General features: G+C 37.9%; 3 protein-coding genes across 3 annotated transcripts; 1 reads left to right on the top strand and 2 right to left on the bottom strand.

The window, feature by feature from the left end:
* Nucleotides 1-473: 473 nt before the first annotated feature.
* On the bottom strand, nt 474-2,536 carry LOC133739211 (uncharacterized). Its single transcript, XM_062166948.1, has 5 exons — nt 2,065-2,536; nt 1,844-1,971; nt 1,639-1,751; nt 1,312-1,497; nt 474-723 (listed from the first exon to the last, which is right to left on the bottom strand). Exons 1-5 carry the CDS (start codon nt 2,400-2,402, stop codon nt 694-696), a joined length of 795 nt encoding a protein of 264 aa, XP_062022932.1. The 5' UTR covers nt 2,403-2,536; the 3' UTR covers nt 474-693.
* Nucleotides 2,537-2,727: 191 nt separating this feature from the next.
* LOC133739210 (heterogeneous nuclear ribonucleoprotein 1-like) lies at nt 2,728-4,701 on the bottom strand. The gene is made up of 3 exons (XM_062166947.1): nt 4,685-4,701; nt 4,337-4,586; nt 2,728-4,151 (listed from the first exon to the last, which is right to left on the bottom strand). The coding sequence occupies exons 2-3, from the start codon at nt 4,556-4,558 to the stop codon at nt 3,390-3,392; spliced, it is 984 nt and encodes a 327-aa protein (XP_062022931.1). The 5' UTR covers nt 4,559-4,586; nt 4,685-4,701; the 3' UTR covers nt 2,728-3,389.
* Nucleotides 4,702-16,985: 12,284 nt separating this feature from the next.
* Nucleotides 16,986-20,437, top strand: LOC133735128 (growth-regulating factor 6-like). The gene is made up of 4 exons (XM_062162545.1): nt 16,986-17,656; nt 18,289-18,510; nt 18,799-19,156; nt 19,486-20,437. Exons 1-4 carry the CDS (start codon nt 17,308-17,310, stop codon nt 20,288-20,290), a joined length of 1,734 nt encoding a protein of 577 aa, XP_062018529.1. The 5' UTR covers nt 16,986-17,307; the 3' UTR covers nt 20,291-20,437.
* The last annotated feature ends 734 nt before the right edge of the window (nt 20,438-21,171 follow it).

Below are 21,171 nucleotides of genomic sequence, written 5' to 3'. Positions count from 1 at the left end.
CACAGCATTATCTTTACAGGCATAAAAGAAGCTTGCCCAATAAGATGCCATCAAACACCAAATCCATAAGTTGGCCCAGTTCCTTAATCCTATCTATAAGCCTGGCCCATTTCTTTATATCCTATCTATAAGTCAGGCCCATTTCCTTATATCTTCCACAAGTCATGCCCATTTCCTGGGATGGCCTTGTTTCTTCAGTTCAGCCTGTCCATAAGACTCACTACTCCTGCTTTGCTCAGCAGTAGAAGCAATGAGTTGTGATAACTTTTAAGGAGGCAGGTCAAAGTTCGAACTATATATATTCCCACCCTGTCAGTTTAAACTTTAAACAATGAGCTAGGTGCTTAGAATGAGCAAATCAGAAAATTTCATCATGGGATTCAAAACACTACTCAAGCACGGCACATAACAATTTTGAATTCTATGCTGATATACCTTATATTTGTAACCATGCAACCAAGTGAAAGATCCTCTATCAAAACACCTTCTCGGCCAAATTATATGGAAAACAAAGCATCTATATAAACACATTAGTTGACAGTTGTTAACAGTCAACCAAAGAGCGCACAAGAAGCAGTTTCTTACAGAGTCAATCTATTCTCTTAGCTTTGCATACGACTTCTTAAGTATGAGAAGAGCTGATGTCAGAATCAGTATTCGCCATATGGTACAGGGACATTCAATAACTGATCATCACCATCTTCGTACTAGAGATGTGAGCAACTGCAGCAATTATCCAGTCATTGATTAGGCAATGTATGACAGAACAGTTTTAAGAAACGTCAAAAGAGTGATAAAAGAAATATAAGAGAGGTTGATCTTAATTGGGTAATTCAATTAGCATAATCAAATGCAAGGGTAATATGTTGAATTTGTCCAGTTAAAGTACACTATAAACAGAACATATGATTAGAATTAACTTACACAGCACAACTGAGACAATATTCTCATGCTAAAGGTAGTTCATGACTTATTTGCTTCTAGTATCCTCCATGATTTCAGAACAAAAAGATCACAGGTACCATTTTCAAGATTTCTAATTTCAACTGCACTAAGTTTCTAGGACAGAAATTTTACTTACCAACAAAGATCAAAACTTGAAATAGTAAGTTGTAAAATATCAACTCAAATTTTCCTATGCAGTGTAGAAGTAAAGAGTTAAGCACAATGAGCAGCTTCCTGGACATGAGTTCATGCGAGAACCTCTACGAAATAAGTAAATGCACCAAAACCTTGCATTTAGAGGGAAATGATTATGATTACAAAGGTAAAACTTCCAACCGACCATTCAGATACATAACAGTTTCGTACCTCAAACAACTCAAACGGGCTACCGCGGCGATATACATCACTCTTTTTGCTCTTATCACCAGGAAGGAATTTATACAATAACGTCCTCCATCCCAAAAGTAGAACAGCAGTGCTCCCCATTGATACCAACACAAAACTGAAGGAGGGAATGTGACCTGCTGTTGACGCCCTTATGACTATCCCAAGCTGCCCAACAAAAGCATCTCAAGTTTCAGCATGTAAACAAAATGTGCACAGCTATTCAATAATCCAACTGAATGAACAATGCCAGAGCCAAGAACCAAATTACACCGAAGAAACTATAGGATACAAAATGTTTAAACATACTGGGATTCCGAGGGCCCATGACTTAGCAGAAGCAGTAACAGCCTTAGGCAGACCATTGATTCCACGTCCGTCTTCCCCAAAGCCTCCGAGGAAATAAGCACTCAAAAACCAACCTGCTCAACCACATTTCCATTTTCCATCAACATAAAAAAAACAAACACCAGAGTCTGAATCTTTTTACAAGTAAGAAAACAGAGAAGCCTACCGGCAATAAAAGGGTCAGCGGTGCGGAGGGTTTCAAAGTCCAAAACAGGGAAGCCATGACTGAATCTCCCAATTGCAGCGAACGTCAGCAAAGCCAGAACATCCCCGCCGGCGAGCAATGCCACCTTACTGAAACACACACAGCAATCCCAAAATTCCTCTAAGTAAAAGTAAAAGTTTCAAGGAAGGAAATTAGGGTTTCTGAATCGATGAATTGCTCACCCCCATTTTCTGATTCGAGCAGAGGAGCTGGGCCTGGGCTTGTCGAACTGAATGACGCCTTCCAAGGGCATATTCTCGCCGCCGACGAAGACGGGCTGGTCATTGTCTAACGGCGACGGAGGAGGATTGGGGAGCGGCTTGAAGGCGGAATCGACGCCTCCGTCGACGGCTTTAGCGAGCGTGAGGTTGAGGGACTTGGACGACGGCTTGGGTCTGGAAAGGAATTTGGGTTTTCGGGTCGAGAAGATCGGCGGGTTCGGGTTGGTGAATTTGAGAGGGGGCTTGCGAGAACAGCTGGCCGATAAGGCTCCGGTGGGAGCTTGGCTCAGAATTAGCATCCTTGCGCTTTCACCTGTTTTCTTGGCACCACCACACAGTACGTGTTCATATGCCTCAGAGAGGCTATCACGTGCAGTGCACGTGCTGCCTAATTAGAAAACCTCCTCTTCTTCTTTTTTTGGAAGATAATTAGTAATTTTCCTGGTTCTACAATTTTTTGGATGAAACTATTTATTTAGGTTTCCTTTTCAATTTTTGGATTTGGAGGACCTAATAACACGGGGATAAAGCTCCACAGACAGCTTGAAGTCGGAGAATCCTGTCGTTCTTTTATAGCACTGGTCGTCAAATGAGGACCAGAACATCAGATATAGGAGTACGATAAGCGAATATCGAACAATATTTTGTTGAATTACGTAGGTGAAGGAGAAGAAACCGCAAGAATGATGTGGCTGAAAAACAAGCAATGCAATGAACCAACCAAAGCTCCATGTTGAGGATCCGGCCCAGATTCGTATCTCCAATCCATATGGAAAGAAGAATATATGATATGTTTGGGTAATGCCAATCAATTACAAGAGAAAAGGGTTTGCAAATTGCAAGTAAGAAGGGGAAAATTTATGTACATTTGTCAACAGACAGATAGAATCACGACTAATCACTTTTATGTTGCAGCGCATCCGGTCATGTACCCAGATACATATTCTCAATCCCCATCTGCCTTTTGTACAAGTGCAAAGAACGCCGCACCTCAGGGGGGATGTTTTGGTATGTCAATCAATTACAAATTAAAGAAAAAGAACAAAAGGAAAAAATATCTACATTTTCAACGCAGATTGAAAAACAATTCCCAAATAAGACTAATCATTTTTACAGATTAAATCAATCCTGCAAATGCTTAAGCTCCAAAGTCAACTGTCTGAATCATGAATGCAACAATTATATTACAAAAGGTCGTCATCCTGTACGGATAAAATGGTTAGAGGCTAAAGTCATCTGTCAAGACCTAGCTAGTTGATTTTCCTCGTCAAGCAGCACCATCAACATCAAGTTTCTCGATCCCCTTCAACCCCAGATGACTTCACATCCGCTGGTGCATGCTCATTGACAAAACCACGCCGATTCACAGCTGGCTCGGACACTCTGTTATACAAGTTATGCCCACCAGCAGCCGCCACCCATCCCCCGCCACTCATGTAGGCAGGATAAAAAGTGTTGCCGTATGGAAACACCCACGCCTGAGGAACAATTGGGGCAATGCCATAAGGAACCCCAGCGTATCCACCCGATGGGTACCAACCACCCCCATAAACACCTGTTCCACCAGTAAACCCTCCGAAACCATTATAAGGTGCAGGAGTAGGAAGAACTCCATATGTAGTAGGACTACCGGTATATCGAGGACGATTACTGCCCGGCTGATAACCCCTCTCATTGTTGCTGTAACTCTCCTCCCTCGGCACAGCCCTCTTGACCTCCACAAACTTACCATTCAACTCATGAAAGTTCTTCTGCATTACATTCTCCACCGACTCCTCTGAATCAAAAGTTATGAAACCAAAGCCCCGAGGGCGGTGAGTTGCGCTGTCCATCATCACCACTACATCAGTTACCCTACCAAACATCTCAAAGTAATTCTTAAACTCCAACTCAGTTACACTCGGCGACAATCCCCCTACAAAAATCTTCCTTGTTCTAAAATTACTGCCACTCTCAAAACTACTACTTTGCAGTTGTTGCGGTGGCAGTGGTTCTTGGTTTTTGGGGTATGCCCAGGCTCTTCTGGGTTTCGCTTTCTTCACATCTACCTATCAACATTAAATTATGCATTCCCATAAATTAAATGTACCACATTAACTATAAAAAAACGATTCTTCAAGTTTAAATTTCCTAATTTTCCAATTCCGCTTCAATTTTCCTTTCTCAGCAAACCTAATAGATACTTACCTAAAGAAGAAACACCGAAATTGAATTGAAATTTACAATGGTGTACCTTTCTTCCGAGAATGACATGCGAGTCTTCTAGGGCTTTATCAGCGGAAGACGGATCAGAGAACCAGACGAAGCCAAACCCTCGAGAACTGCTCGTGACGCGGTCCTTGGTAACCGTCGAGCCCGAAACGACGCCGTATTGGCCGAAGTGTTCTTTCAATGTGGCTTCGGTGGTGTCCTTAGACAAACCACCGACGAAGAGCTTCGCTTGATCAGAGTCCATTGGACGAATTACAACCCAGAAAACGAAGCTGCACAGAAACCCTAAAACCCTGAGAAATCAACCAAAATCCCAAAACAGGGGGGAAGGGAAATAAACAAAGATAACAAAAAAAAAAAAAAAACTGACCCTGAAGCGTTGCAGGACTTTACTGCCCACTGTTGAAAATTAGTAATAGTTTATATCTGAAAAAGACTACGAGGCCTCTGCGGATCAGTATTGGGCTTACTGTTTATTGGCCCAATATACACATATCAGAAACCATTTTCCTTCTTTTCTCTCTCTTTTTTTTTTTTTTCCTTTCTATTTTGTACTCTTTCAATCTAGTGACATAAGCTTTCTCAAAAAAAAAAAAAAAATCTAGTGAGACATAAGTATTTTATTCTAAGTCAATATGTTGTTGCATAATCAAACAAAACAGACAAATAATGACAATGATAATATAGCAAGTATATTAATGTAGTTGCGAACTTGTTGAATTCTAGATGCGACAAATAAAATTAAAGAGCATAAGAAAAGATTTCGACTTGAACATTTTCCAATTATTATACATATATAAAGCGTCGATGCACTGTTACACTGTTCTAAGTACAGTGAACAGTCGATTTTGCCCTTGCATTTATGGAAAAATACAAAGCTGCCATAATCACTGTTCATTCATGAAAAAAGACAATTTTACCCTCATTTGAATTTTTTTTACGACTCTGCCACTGTCTTTTTTCCCTCTATCTGCCTCCCAGCGGATCATTGTTATCAACTGTTCATGTAACAGTGGAATGACGGTTTTGCCCCAACTTTTAACTAAAATTACAATCTATCTTCTTTTTTTTTCAATTTTACCATATCTTTTCAGTTTTTTTTTTAATATTTTATTTTTTTTATAGGAGAACAATTTTGTTTTGTATTTGTAAATTTCTACAAATGATACCTAAAATAAGTTATTATTTTTTTTTAATCTTAAAAATGGAAGAGTTTCATTAATCATATTTTTGTAATTGTAGTTCTTGCAAATGTGTAATCTGTTCAAGCAGCTTATTAAAACTTGCACTATAGACATTTTGTTTATGAATCGACCATAATCTGCTTAAGCTACAATCTAAAATTGTATTTCTCAAACTTATGTAACTATGATCTATTACATTTTTTATCAAAATTATAAAAAGAATTGTTTAACAACTAAGCACTACATAAAAAATTATTAACAACTAACAAATCCAATTCTCGCGGCATCGCGCGGTTGCCTTTTCTAGTTTCCATTAGTAAGAAAATGCATCCAAATCTCTGACCAACTCGAGCGGGACTTTTAGCTCTGCAAACAAGCATTTGTTAACAGTTAACACTATCTAAAACTATCCGTAAGAGCATATATGCCTAGTTATTATTTATTAAGAAAATTTTGATTCTGTTTGTCAATACTCAATTTTGTTATTTGGCTCTCTATAATGCGGATGGGGAAAAACTTGGTTGCAAGTTCAAGTTGTTGCAAAATCTAGAATCCCCAGATCCCTTCACATGCTAAAGCAAGAGACACCAAATCAATTAGTAATAGTATTACTATCCACTTAGTGTTGTCTGCGTGCGAATATTCGAAATCGATCGTGTGAACATTTTCATTTCAAATAAACATGTATGTGAACATAATATATGAGCTAATCTAATAATCTAATCAATCTATATGCACACTTGCATGTGGCATAGCATTTGAGCGAGTCTCGTTGTTGTGTGAGGCTTGGACTTTAATTTAGATTAAAAAATCTTTAGACTTAACACAAGCGATTTAGTGTGTTGCATGCATGAAAAAACAAATTTTGATACCTTAATTAGTGCCACGAGTGTTCATTAGACAATAAATTGATATTTTTAAATTTTTTAAATCAATCAATACATGCAAATTTTAAATGCATGTTATTTAATATTCTATAATTGTTTTTTGGCCTTTGAAGTATGCTCAATAACTTAGTTCTATAAAGCCAGCCCTCTATAACTCCAAGTGTCATATATATACCGCTATCAACTGCCCTTAATTATTGTAATAACTCATCACCCTCCTAATTCACGACTAGTAATATACCGTCACGGAGCAGGGTCATGTCACCTTGATCACTTGTCTTCAAGTTAGTTTAACTGTCATCTTCAATGGACGATAAATGCGAAGCAATGCATGACGTTAATGACAATGCTCATTCGGCCAAAATTCAAAACATTAAGGTTTTGAATGCTCATATCAATCGACTAACTTGATAATCAGAACTTCTTTGAGGTCTATTTGAAACCAAAACTATCTCTCTTCAAAGACCTGGAAATTAACTTTCTACAACTCACTGAGGCTTCCACGAGTATCGTAATACCCAAGAACATACTCCTAATCATTCAAAAAAAACAATCATGAAGGTAAGTAGTAACCTTTAACATAATGAAAGGTCAAGAGTGAAGGCAAGAACAAAAGAATTAGTTAAACGAAGAGATCGATCGATGACGTGAGAAGTATGCATCGATCTTAATTAAGAAATAAACGACGTTGTTAAGTAGCCTCAAGCCAATATACCCAAGAACATACTCCTAATTCCTAAATCAGCACGAAGGTAAGTAGTACCCTTTAACATAATGAAAGGTCAAAGAGTGAAGACAAGAACAAAAGGATTAGTTAAACAAAGAGATCGATGGCGTGAGAAGCATGCATCGATCTTAATTAAGAAATAAACGACGTTGTTAAGTAGCCTCAAGCCAATATACCCAAGAACATACTCCTAATTCCTAAATCAGCATGAAGGTAAGTAGTACCCTTTAACATAATGAAAGGTCAAAGAGTGAAGACAAGAACAAAAGGATTAGTTAAACAAAGAGATCTATGGCGTGAGAAGCATACATCGATCTTAATTAAGAAATAAACGACGTTGTTAAGTAGCCTCAAGCCAATATACCCAAGAACATACTCCTAATTCCTAAATGAGCACGAAGGTAAGTAGTACCCTTTAACATAATGAAAGGTCAAAGAGTGAAGACAAGAACAAAATGATTAGTTAAACAAAGAGATCGATGGCGTGAGAAGCATGCATCGATCTTAATTAAGAAATAAACGACGTTGTTTGGTAGCCTCATGCATTTGGCTTTTGGTCATCTTTGTCTTCTTGTCGTTGCCGAAAACATGACATATAATACCCAAAGCTCGTTCTTTCTTCATAAAACCTCGCAATCTTCGAGCTAACTATTTTTTTTAATCAAATGCTAATCTTAGGGTTCTGCGTCGTGAATAAAATCGATAGTGGATGCCATGAGTACATGGTATCCAGATTCCAACATAGTAAACTAATTCAACTCGATGAAACAAGTGCTAACCATATTAACATATTACATATACCAACTTCGTTGTTGGGGTTTGATCCACGATTGGTTTTGGCTTAGCTTCACCACCAACCCACATGGCTCGAGACTCAGATACATACATGGCGTGGTGATCTTGAGCCATGTGGTCTTCAAGCTCTAGAACATGGCATGCATCTTTAACCTTTGGAAATGGCGGTTAAAATAATGAAAGATGATGCCTCTTTTGATTCTAACCCAATATTGAATTATTTGTTATAGGAGAAAACTAAGTATCTAGGCAGCCGCGCTCTCTCTAACCACACCTAGGGTTAGGTTTTTTTTTTTCGCGACTGCAGCTTTCTCTCCAACATCAATGGCAATTGATGCAATGGCCGCGCGTCTCGCTGCCTCTCTTGCTCTGGCAGAGGGGAAGAGGCCTGTGGATTTGTGTCCTTCCAAGGGACTACGACAACAGGAGGCTTTCATGGTGGGAAAGCTTCTCACAGCGCGGGACTATACTCGCCGCTCGTTTCTGGGGATGTTCCGATCTGCATGGAGGGTGAATGGCACTCTCCGGGTGGAGGAAACTGGAGAAGATGACCGTGTTTTATTCTCCTTTTCGGATCCGGCTGACAGAGTTAGGGTTTGGAAGGGAGTACCATGGGGTTTCAACAAAGCTCTGATTGCACTTGCAGAGTATGACGGCGTCGGACAGATCTCGGCGGTGCCATTGAAGACGTCGTCGTACTGGATAACGCTATTGGGGGTTCCTCCTGCTTTTCGATCTGAAAGGATTATGAGGCTCATTGGCAGTACTTTGGGAGAGTTCAAAGAGTTTGATAGAACAGCTTTCCGGCAACGGATTCTACGCATAAGGGTTGAGATCGAGTATGCGAAGCCTATTTTGCTCAAACAGAGGTTCTGGGTTGAAGATACCGTCCAGTTTCTGGTCAAGTTCAAATATGATAAGCTTCTTGGGCGGTGTGGTTTTGTTACCCATGTTGGTCTCCCGTGCTCTGGCCCGGAACTGGAGGAGGATGAAGAGGAGGTCGCGGGAGGAGTGGCGCAACCGTCTGCCCTAGCGGTACTCCGTGAAGAACCAGGGACAAGCTCCAATGCATCTAGGGTTTCGGTACCTGGCCCAACCCTAATTTTCAAGGCAAAACTACCTAGCAATGTTCCAGCCTCCTGTCTCCCTCCGGCAATGGCCGCAGTGAGGTGTGAAAAGAGACAGGTACAGATTAGGGAGATCACAGAACCACGACAACCAGTCGCATCTGTTCTTGGCCAACGTAGGGTTAGAGATGGTGATGAGGTACTTGTTTCACCCAAAAAGCTGAGATTGAGTTTGGCTATAGGCAAAAAGAATCTGGATGCAGTGACTATGGGACTGTTGGAAGGGCCGTCTAAGCAGGCTGAACAACAGAAAAGAAAGAGAGACCGGCCTCTAGGAAGTGTGAATAAGTTGCCGTATGGCATGGCTGGGAAAGGGAAAAATTCCAAGAATGAGGGTGACTCGGGGAAGAAGGTTCCAAACGTGAGCAGGAAGACCAACCTGATGCCGAGGTTGTTAGCTGCTGAAGGGATTGAAGATGGTACTACCTCCAACCCTAAGGGGAAGGAGATGGTGCTTTCTTAAATCTTATGGTGCCTAGACATCTGGATGCAAGTCTTTTCAAGTGGGAAACTTCTCTATGAGCTTTTCTAAGATGTTTCTAGTCTTTGTTTGTACCACAATTGAGTGTTGGCCGATTAGGCTAGTTGATTGATTTTCCTTAGGAAGCGAGTTTTTCTTGCTTAGCTAGGCTTGCTCTCCAGCGAGCGTCCCTTTAGACTTTAATGAGTTTAGTATAAGCTTAGATAGGCTATCTGGTACATGTATCAGATTGTTTTATGTAAGTGCTTGTTAGACTCTGGCCTGTTTCAGGGCTTTGATTTCTAATAATATCAAATCCTTTTCAAAAAAAAAAAAATATTGAATTATTTGTTGAAAAAAAAAACCCAATATTGAATTATGTAGACTCGTAAAATATTTTGAATCATTCGATTAAATCATTTTATGCAACAGGTGAATAGTGGCTAATTCAACAATTTTTTATTCTAAAATTTTAATATTTCCGACAGTAAGATATTAGTGACGATATTTGAAAACAGAGAAATACAAAGCCTAAGAAATGGAAGAGCTAGCTCCTTCCTAGTTATGGGAGTGTCCTTTGTTTATAAGACATGCCTCAAACTTTGGGATTACACATTTACACGCACCCTTTGGACTTGGAAAGCCCTAGAGATAAAATAGGGTTTTGTTTCTCTGCTCTGGCCGTAGGTGTATTATTGTTGTCTCAGAACCCGATGAATATAGTAAATCTCCGACCAAGATAAGAACTGATAATATGTAGGGAGCTTTCCCTATGCAAGGACATTTCTGACCCACTATCAAAATGCTAACTAACCAACCCAATCCATCTCTATTTTATACTTCTTTGTACAACTTTCCGATGCATCCTATACCATGTCTTGGAAACCCACAATACACTACTACCTACTTTTGTTTCCTAAAACTCAGAGCTAGTTATCGATAAAAATGCCAGGTTAGTTTTTGGTATTTTATTGTAGACAATATATTTTATATCCTGGCGAAAATTTTGTATCACAACTTAAGCTTATGTTCGTGCTTTTTATTTTTATTTTTATTTTTACAAACTTATTCATTCAAAAGAACGGGCAATGCACGAGAAATCAAATCATATGTAAATAATAAAAACTTTGAACATTCAAAAATGTTATGAGATATTTGAAAATGGTTGAAAATGACTTGAAATACATAGTTGAATAAGAGGATCATTGTGATGACTATAGCCCTTGGTAAATTTACTAAAGATGAAAATAGTTCATTTGATATTAGGTAGATTTATTCTTACATTATGCACACCACACTCACCACTATTAATTTTTCTTGCAAAATAATATTACATGTGAGTTGCAGAATATAGGTTCCTTTTTCACATTTTTTTTTTAAAGTTATTGAAATAGTACTTAATTATCCATACGCGAAGTTAATATACTCCTTATGCGAGCCCAACAACTATCATTTCCCAACAATATACTTTTTACTTTTATCATTCAAAACTCTCTACCCATTGTCATATTCTAAATAATTTTGATAATTTAGTTAAAAAAAAAAACTCAAAATAAAAATAAAAAGAGGTCATACTTTAGGTGCATGAGGTTGAGCGCATAGAAATGCTACTCCTCCAGAAATATCAACGTTTTGGTGGGCCCTTTTAGTGGGTGGGGGGTAAAAGCCCGGGGATAAAGACGAACGAAAGAAAGGTGACGCAGAATGGGACAAAGGCATCGGGGTGGGGCCCAGCACTTGTCTGTCGGCAAAGAGGAGGCGAACTTGGTCTAAGCCCCAGCAACGACTCTTTAAACACCGTCGTATTCGCGTAGGCAACGACTCACACACACCACTTGTGTTTTGCCGCGGTCAAGTTGTGACTAAGCCCTATTCTATTAGGCATTTAGGCTAGGGATGGGGTCTGGGGAGCCATGCCTGCCGTCCACGTGGTACCTTTACCGCCACGCCCCGACTGACACGTCAACTTCACAGTAACCCACTTTCTCCCCATTTCTCTCTCCATTTTCTTGTGATACGATAGAAGATTATGTCTCCTGCAATGTTATTATATCTTTTGACTATTGAGAAAAATGGACTTGGAATTTAATCATTTATGAAAGTTAAATCCAAAATAACAAAGGAAGCACTAGTATTTTAAGAAGGAAGCGTGAATTCCATGAGAAATTTTCTTTTGAAATCTTGAATTATTCTTTTTCAACCTCCAATATATATATACCTCTTTTTTACTTTTTAAATTACTTTTTAAAGTAGGTTTGATGGGATTGGTTTGGGTAGGCTACATCAGTTTTGGAGGGGATTGATAAAGTGGCTGGTGAGTATATGAATTTGGGGGAAACTTTGGGTGATCTGGGATTGATGTCATGCGGGTATATGCTCAGGTTGTTGGTGGCTTGATTGATTTCAAGATCTTTCCACAGGGGTTGGTGGTGGAGGTTTGGTCTTTGGCCAAGGTGTGTCATTATTGAAGTTGAGCTTACTGGAGCTGTGCACCCTGACTCTATTGTGGCTGAATCCGAGTTGCTGGAGCTGGCATCGTAGATGAGGAAAGTTGATAGTTGCAGTCTATTTTGTTGTTTTGTTAGGTTTTATTTTTTGGTTTTTGGTTAGGTCTAATAAGTCCTTCCTCGATTGAGCGAGGGTTTGGTGTCTTGGTTTTGTAGTTGTGTCATTGTTATGGTGGCAATTCTAGGGAATATTTGTTTCAATTTCGATGTTTTCTTGTTGTCAATGTAATGGGGAGACACCCCTACACGTATACTGGCGGTTTTGGTATATGGTGCCAGAAGGGGATTGTTTCTTCTTGAGGTTGGCTATAAGGATGTGTCGGGACTCCTGAAAAATGTTGGTGGTTAGAGTTAGGCCCCTATCAGCTCATGGTTTCTCTAACCGCTGGTTCTACATTTGGGATATGAGTCCTCTTCTTTAGTGGAGTAATTTGGATTTTACAGAGTCATCCCCGTCATAGTAATTTCTTGGATTAATGAATTTCTTCTATTCTAAAAAAAAAATGCCCTTAATCATATATTTATATCTATAAAATACTAAGATTACTTTGGACTTTGTTCATAATAATTTTTTTTTTTGGTCAGATCATAACAATGATATTTTTCATCAAGATGAAAATAAATGATTTACTGAAACCTCCATTCTATCATGAATTAAACAAGCATCCACCTCTCGCCTAAGAGGCAATAATAGACATATAATGGCTTGTTTGTTATTTGGTTTTGGTGTTTGCATTGTTTTCTCCAATGACTACCAATGTTACACATAGACGAAAGGAAGGAAGGAAAGAAGAATAATACATAAATTAGAATGCAGCAGTTCCTGCAATTCATAATGCAAACAAATGAAAAATTCTCTCCATTCTCAAAAAAAAAAAAAAAAAAAACCTCTCATTTGATTGTTTTAAGGCAATTGATGCTTTTACTCAATTGCTCCAATCGAATGATCGATTCTTTTGCTATCTGCTACTGTGAATTTTGGTCTGGCCTCCCATTGTTAGAGCATATTTAGGGTTTATGTCAAATTTAGTTTGGGAGGATTTATGTAAAATAATTTCTTATTATTAATTCGTTATCCGTAACGGTCATTTCACATAAGCATAATTACGTCATTTCATTAATAAAAGAATGGAGAGGTTAATTGAAAACATTTGAAGATAAACACTCATTTCATAAGTTAAAAAATCAACGGAAAACTAATTTTAGACAATAGATGTAAAGGGATTAATGAATACAAAACTCTCCTCACTTGAGCACGTGGGAAGGACCTCCATCGTGGCTTTATTATTTGATTTACAATAAATTCACTTGAGGGCAGCCACACCAGCCCCTTTTCAAAAAAAAAAAAAAAAAATTTACATTTGACAATTTTTAGGTTCACAACGAGCATATTCAACCCCATTATCGATTAACATATTTTTACTTAATAAATTTATAATCCAACGGTCTATATCTTAAATTATCCTTTAAAGATCATCTCTGTAAAAAATCAATCGAATCGGAAATCGTTTAATTATCTAATTGAATCAAACAAATAAATGGTTTTAACAACACTTACTACTACTATGATGAACCATCCATGTATTTCATAGAAATGAATAACTAAGAGATCTTCAATTTGATTGATTTTTTACAGAGCTAATCTTTGTATTACGTTATATAATATGAATGGTTGGATTAGAAAATTATAAAGTTATTATGCGTTAATCGCAGGAGAGAATGAATATGCTCATTCACTTTAGGGGTAAACCTAAGAATTGTTCATTTACATTGTGGAGCAGTGTTCTTGTGTCGGACATATATATAATTTCTTTGACCAACAATCCAAAATTTTTCGGCCAAGGTTCTTATTTTTTGAGGCAAAGTTTAACGTTCTAATTAATGAACTTATTACTTTACCAAAAAAAAAAACTGTACACATTTGGCTATAACGTAGGGAAGAGACCAACAGTTACCATGTTGTATAGAGGGTGGTGATGGGGTAATAGTCACAGAGAATAATTGAGCTGCTACCTTCGGATAGAAAAGGATGCATCAAGCATGGAGTAGCCCTAGCTAGCTCGTCTGTATTCTCATACGTACCAAGCTTACTCAAAATCATCAATGAATCCCGATCGATATGAATGTAAATCTGTAATTTGTACCGGAGCCGTTGCCCGTAATTATATATGCAGTACGTACCTACCTTGATGCAATTTATTGTAATCAATGTAAAACTGCACTAGCTGCGGGTGGGTATATGACTATGAAAAATACATATGTGACAAGTGACATGCATATCAATCTTTTGCATGCATGCATGTTACATTGAATTATACGATAATTTACGAGTAAGTTAGGTAAAAATTGACGATAATGTACCTATGAATTAGGTTAAGTATTCTCTCGTTTGAGTTATCGAGTTCTAAAAACGCAATCAACGTATACTCGCATGATAGATTAAAGATGTTATCTATATAACAGCTTTGTATAATGTTAATCTATTTACGGAGGAAATTAACGTAGTTTCTTTTATTTGTTTACTTATATTCTTATGTTAATAGAGCTAGTTGGTTTTTGTGAGCTGTGCCTTAATTGATTAGAGTGTGGAAGCATTGGCAAAGAGTCCAAATTAACTGCAAGGAAATTAAGAATCAAGAAATGCACGGTTATAACATTATGTAGCCAATTGGCCTACATTTTTCCTATTATAATTTCTTAAGCATGTGCGCAAGCCCATGATCACATAAAGATATTGGAGAAGAAGATCAGCCAGAATAATATGCTTAGAAATTAACAAGTTGATGGAAGGAAACAGGATTTGAGCAGCATGCAGACCAAGTTGTATAGTTATATAATTATACTTAAATCACATATAAAACTACTCTTTAGTTCGATTGTTTTATCTATTGGTCATTGAGGAATAGCTAGGTCATCGTAATACCAAGGCTAGCCAAGGAATATTATTGAACCCTAATATAAATAATTAAAATATTAATCAAGCTCGATGTTTGAATATTTTTTTTTTGTTTGAAAGAGAGGACGTCAGCAACCAGTGTTGACTAGAAGCATCTCTAGTGGTGAACTGAGGATTAACTCTGAAATATATGAAAAGTTTCTTAATATTCAGTATTTTAGAGTATTAAAATTTTGAAGTTGTAGAAATAATTATTATTTACGGTATATTTTATACTTTGGAGTATTAAAGAACATCAGAATTTTTTGAATCTGAATTTCAGTCCCGGCTACAAGTTGCCGGTACATGTATACGAAATGCATCAAATACACGTGGTGTAAAACGAAGAAAGAAAACAAATACACGTAGAAGTAGCGGTATTTAATAGGAGAAGGAGGTGTTTGTTTGGCATCTTTCTTCATGCAGCGCACCATGCACTCGTTCCACACTTCCACCTTTTAACTTTTCGAGCGACAAACTCTACTAATTGTTAGTGGACTTGGCAAGGCAAAAACCCATAGCTAGTGGTAAGCGTCTGCCTCGCACATTTTATTTTTAAATAGGATGTTTTGTAGTATTTTGAAGTATAAAATAAATTTAAAGTGTTGACGTACTTGTGAAATAGATAATCATGATGATAATTCATTGCCTATATAAATTTTGAATTAATACTTTTATTAATAATCTAGAAGAATGAATGCTTAACAAGAACGACTCATATCATTTGATATCTATGCAAATTAAGCTCATTTATGAATATTTGAAATAAGTTTGAGAGAACCTATTATAGAATCGAATAAAATCTTATTTAAAACTTCAACAAAATAGTCATTTTGCTACATCAGTAGTTAGACCATCTTTCATTTATAAAATTTTTTGAAGTCAGTGAAATATTGCTGGACTGTAGAACATTATGTGCCATTACATAATTAGTTATCAACAAATAAATTTCATTAAATCACACAATAAATATGTAAATGATTGAATAAATTTGCACGCAACAAAATATTTATTTTTGTTGATGTTATGAAACATAAATTATTTTTTCTAAACATAAAGTGAATATATTATTGGGTGCGGCTATTGCCACCCTATAATTATCTTTGTTCATCCTATTTGCTCATTACACCCTACATTTTAATTTTAATTATTAGATTTACTTATTTTTTCTTTCCAGGAATATCCTCCATCATATGACATATCAAATTTAAAAAGAAAATTTGTTTAACAAACATTTAATTTATCTTTACTATTATTAAGAGAATAGAGCTTGCTCTCCAAAACATAATTTTTTTACCAATTTAACTTTTATATATTAAAAAACTATGTATATAATTAATCAGTAAGGATAATATGGTAAATTATAAAATAAAAAAGTAGAAAATATGGTAGTTGTACGAGAATTTTTTTCACTACCTTTAACTTCTCTTCACACACATAATGAGTGAGTTCTGCTAGTATCAATTAAAAAAAGATACAAAAATATATTAAAATTTCCTAATAAAATCATATTTTCGTAGGACATATTAAACTTTAATATATTATTTTAGATAGATTCACTTTATTTTAATTTAACAAATGCTTCAGATGCTCTATCCACAATTCAACACTAGCATGGGCCTACACACAATGTGTAGGGGGAGGTTTTTTTTTTCCACTACTTTTATTTTAATTTTGTTTTATAAATTGACTTTATTATTCCTATTCATTATTTTTAAATCAAACATTTTTAATATATAAAAGATAAATTTATAAAAAAATTCAGTTATGTCTAAGTTCTCTTCTCTTAATAATATTGTATACCTTCCATATTGAATAGTAACGTTGAAACAAAGAAAGTGAAGCTCTAGCTATAGCCTTAATCTAGAAGAAGAGTACACATTTTACAAGGATCAAAGCTCTAACAGAATTTGTGAGAAGTTTATCTGGAAATATGGGTCAAACAAGTAAAGTCAGACAAACAAAAATACCAATATTTAATTCGCTCCCACCCAATACAAGAGCAAACAAAAATAGTTGTCGTTATGAAGAAGAAGAAGAAGATGCCATAAATAAATCGAGAGATTATGACGAAGGCTTTTCTTCCATCTACATGGTTCGTTCTCCTTTGTACAAACCTTGCTCAGTAGTCAGTTTCATCCCCCACCTCTCTTTCTCTGCCCTTTTCTTCTCTCTCTCTTCTCTCTCTCTCTCCAATTATTCTATCCTCTCAAAATAATATCAAAAACAAAACCATTCCAGTTTCAGTTTCACTGTTTCAGTTTCAGCTTTAAAATGCTCCTCCCTCCACTTCTCAAACCCCATGTCTTTTTCACCCAAATGTTGCACATAGTGGTCATCAAGCTCTAAGCGCAAGTGGCATTTTTTCCTTATGGATTTTGGGGTTGTGGGTTTGGAAGGGTTTGGGGGTTCAGACATTGGCTTTGGTTCAGATCAGGAGGCAAAGAACAGGCGGTACGGATCTGGGTTCCAGAAGCAGGAGAGATCTGGGACCGTTGATGAAGAACATTGGAGGAGCTCAAAACAGGTCAAAAGTAGTGATGATTTTTCAGCACCCAAGAAAATGCTGCAGCTCAACACTGGTATGATGAGCACTAATTCCACCAACTTTGATGGGCAGCAGTTACTGAGCTTCTCTAGCTCATCCAAATTAGAAGCTCAAAATGCCTCATTGCCTAGCTACTTTCAACAAGCGGTGTCTGCTTACCATAAAAATTCAGGTACTTGAATAATCTGTTTCAAGATGGTTTTTTTTTTTTCATGTGGGGTGATATGAAGCATTTAAAATGAGGGCTCTTGCATGTGAGCTTTGGTTGATGAGGTGGGGTTTTGGGCTCTGGTAAATGTTTGCTGTGGGTTTTTGGATAAAATTTGAGTAGACTTTTTGTGCTCCCAAAGAAATGGGTTGGGAACTTGTGAGTGTCTTTTCAAGGAAATTTATTGTCTTGGCTTTGAGTCTTGTCAAAGCAATTAAAAAGTGGAGATTTTTCTCTCCCTATTTGAAAATCTTTGTCTGCATGTTTTCGGGGAATATGATTTGTGTTGGTAAAATTTCAGCACTGTGTAGTGGGTTAAAAGAAGAAAAATTTATGACCCAGGATTGGAGGAGATATAAGAGCAAGCAAAGACATGTTCTTTGATGGGTTCTGATTCCTCTTTCTCTCCTCTTTATCTTATATTCTGCCAAAAAAAAAAAACCAGAAATTCGTGATTGATGTAGCAGCCATAAATGCTGCAGCAAAGTTGTAATATTTGGGTACACTATCAACCCCCTTTTTGTTTCTTTGGGTAATGAAATGGGTTCTTAGTTCTGCTGCTTTTCTGTGTGGTATTCTTACCTGGTTTGTTTCAGGTAACAACCATAGTGGGAGCTTAAATGGGGCTACAGTGCATTGGACTATAGCAGGAGGCAGAGGACCATTCACTCCTTCACAATGGATGGAGCTAGAACACCAGGCCTTGATCTACAAATACATCACTGCAAATGTACCTATACCATCTAATCTGCTCATCCCAATAAAAAAGGCCTTGGATTCTGCTGGGTTATTTTCACCAGGACTCAGATCCAATACATGTAAGTTCTTCTCCGATAAAAATTGAAAAGGTCATTTTCCAAACATTCATGCTTATATTCCTATTTAAATGTGATAGTATAATGTGCATTTTGAGTAGTACAATAACTTAAAAAAAAAATCCTAATTAGTACTATTTCTTGTATCTGATTCTGAAAATGTATATGATCTGAGCATAACTTAGTGTGCATAATATTAGTTTTTTCTACATTAGGGACCTAGAATTTGGGTTTGGGATGCCTTTCTTGCTTTATGAACTTATTTATTTTGTGGGGGTGGAAAATGTGCAGTGGGATGGGGTTCTATCCATTTGGGATACTCCAACAGTACCGATCCTGAGCCAGGGAGGTGCCGTAGGACAGATGGGAAGAAATGGCGGTGCTGGAGAGACGCTGTACCTGACCAAAAATATTGTGAGCGGCACATCAACAGAGGCCGCCATCGTTCAAGAAAGCCTGTGGAAGGTCAAACCGGCCAGTCCGTTACCGGTACCGGTACCGCCACCGCCACCGCCACCCCCACTGCCTCAAAGCAGCTTATGCCTGGTGGAGGTGGAACCAGCAACCTCGCTATTGCCAACCAACAGCTCAAGAGTTTGCAGCCCGCTGCTGCTGCATCTAATTCTTCTGCACCCACTCAGATGAGCAGGTGAATGGTCCTCAACTTCTTATCTTTTCAGCATCTATTCGCTCTGAGGTTTCATAACATCTAGATTGGCATCATGAGGTAGTAGTCCCATGTTCATTACTTTCACCATCTCTTTTTTAGAATCTATTATCATCTTTGCAGTGCTGATATTGACTGGTCTTTCACTAGCTGAGTTTACTTCACTCTACTTCACTTTGGACAATGTTCATTGCATTGGTGGTCCGAATTGAAATTTTGCTTTGCAAAATGCATTTGTTCTTCCCATGTAGCACGTCTGTTCATTGTCATGGCACTGATGGCGGTTTTTGATACATTTGATTTCTGTGTAGGATGTTCATGAACAAAGATAGTGTGAGTGAGAGAATGCAACATTCTCCAAACCTCTCCATGTTGTCCAAGGAAAACACATTCTTGAATCAGAAACAGCAACTCGGGATTGAGGAATCCTTAAGATCTGAGTTTGGGGTGGTCACCTCCGATGCCCTCCTCAACCCTTCACAGAAAAGGTCCTCGAGTTCAATGATGAGCTGTGGTAACTTTGGTGCTGTTCAAGAGACAGATTCACAACATTCCCTTCGCCACTTCATTGATGATTGGCCTAAAAACCCATCTGATCGCCCAGCTGTTGTTGCCTGGCCTGACCAACTCGATATCCAATCAGACAGGACTCAGTTATCCATTTCCATCCCTAAGACAGGTTCCCCGGACTTTATACCATCCACTTCCTCTACCAACAATGGGAAGCTCACTTTCTCCCCACTCAGAATGTCTCATGAGCTTGACTCAGTTCCAATGGGTTTAGGAGTAAGCAGCTGTATGGAGCAACACAAGAAACAAGCAAACTGGATTCCAATCACCTGGGAGCCTTCACTTGGTGGTCCTCTGGGAGAGGTTCTGCACCATACCAATATCAATGCAGCAGAATGCAAGAAGTCTTCAGTGCTTAACCTTATGACCGAGGGCTGGGATAACAACAGTCCTCCATCTTTAGGGTCTTCTCCAACTGGGGTCTTGCAGAGGACTGCATTCGGGTCTGTGTCTAGCAGTGCAGGGAGTAGTCCAAGAGCAGAGAATAGGAGTACTCATGAAGGGGCTAGCCATTGCAATGAGCTTCTTATGTTTCCTGCCTTGTAAGTTTGTAACCATATGAACAGGAAGGATGAGTTATCTTTGTGTTCCTTTTTATATGTGTACTGCCGAGCATAATAGTCACAGTCGATTGGTAGCCTGGTTGTTTTCTTGAACTTGTTGTGAAATTGCAAACTTTGAGGTTATCACTTATCAGTAGTTCAGTACTAGTTGTGAAATAGTGATTGCTCACTGGGTCTCACATTATCAGAACCTTTATGCCGAAATGTATTGACGACTAAAGTGACCAATTAATAATGGATTTCTTGGTCCAGAAACCAATTTGGAGCTCCGCTAACTGAGCAGTCATCCCTGAAGTCACTGATTTCTCCGTGTTTTAGAAGGGTCAGTTCACCTGGTTTCCAAAATAATGTTACAGCCCTCGGTTGCTCTTAAAGATTATCAAAAACCGTGGGTGTTTTCTAGTATTTTTGGGTATTCAAACATTATAGTCACGAGCTATTACATCAGGTCATATAAAATTTACCGAATTATTTCCTTGCTCACATGTGCGTGCGTTTTTTTAACCCATCCTATCTTAAGGGATCACTTTTAAACGCCACCTATTACAGATAATACAGAGTCTTTTCTTGAATAGAGACCTACTGGTATTTAGTTTCGAATTTTAGTTAGGGCTCTGTTTCATTCTTTGGTGGGTTTAGCTGGTCTTCAGTTTACCGGGTTCTCAACACATCATCCTTCAGGGTTTTACAGAGCAGAGCAGTACAATAATAAAAGTATATAGACGCAAAATTTGGAGGCATGCGTAACCCGAAACTCTGGACCATTTGTCAGTTAGGGCTTTAAACACCACCATGGTATCACTTTAAGGAGTTGCTAAACACCGAGCACCAGAGTAGGATGCTCCATGATTACAATAGCCAACT

This window comes from Rosa rugosa, chromosome 3 (genome assembly GCF_958449725.1).
Source record: "Rosa rugosa chromosome 3, drRosRugo1.1, whole genome shotgun sequence".
NCBI classification, from domain to species: Eukaryota; Viridiplantae; Streptophyta; class Magnoliopsida; order Rosales; family Rosaceae; genus Rosa; species Rosa rugosa.
The sequence above is the reverse complement of the archived record's forward strand: the minus strand, read 5'-3'. Positions and strand labels throughout refer to the sequence as shown.

Excerpts from the sequence above, each read along its gene's own strand:
- LOC133739211 (XM_062166948.1), bottom strand. The coding sequence starts at position 2,402 with ATGCTAATTCTGAGCCAAGCTCCCACCGGAGCCTTATCGGCCAGCTGT. Across the intron at positions 1,752-1,843 it reads CGCTGACCCTTTTATTGCCG|GTTGGTTTTTGAGTGCTTAT; the intron begins GTAGGCTTCTCT and ends GTGGTTGAGCAG. Across the intron at positions 1,498-1,638 it reads CATGGGCCCTCGGAATCCCA|CTTGGGATAGTCATAAGGGC; the intron begins GTATGTTTAAAC and ends TTTGTTGGGCAG.
- LOC133739210 (XM_062166947.1), bottom strand. The coding sequence starts at position 4,558 with ATGGACTCTGATCAAGCGAAGCTCTTCGTCGGTGGTTTGTCTAAGGAC. Across the intron at positions 4,152-4,336 it reads ATGTCATTCTCGGAAGAAAG|GTAGATGTGAAGAAAGCGAA; the intron begins GTACACCATTGT and ends TAATGTTGATAG.
- LOC133735128 (XM_062162545.1), top strand. The coding sequence starts at position 17,308 with ATGGATTTTGGGGTTGTGGGTTTGGAAGGGTTTGGGGGTTCAGACATT. Across the intron at positions 18,511-18,798 it reads AGGACTCAGATCCAATACAT|TGGGATGGGGTTCTATCCAT; the intron begins GTAAGTTCTTCT and ends GAAAATGTGCAG. Across the intron at positions 19,157-19,485 it reads GCACCCACTCAGATGAGCAG|GATGTTCATGAACAAAGATA; the intron begins GTGAATGGTCCT and ends ATTTCTGTGTAG.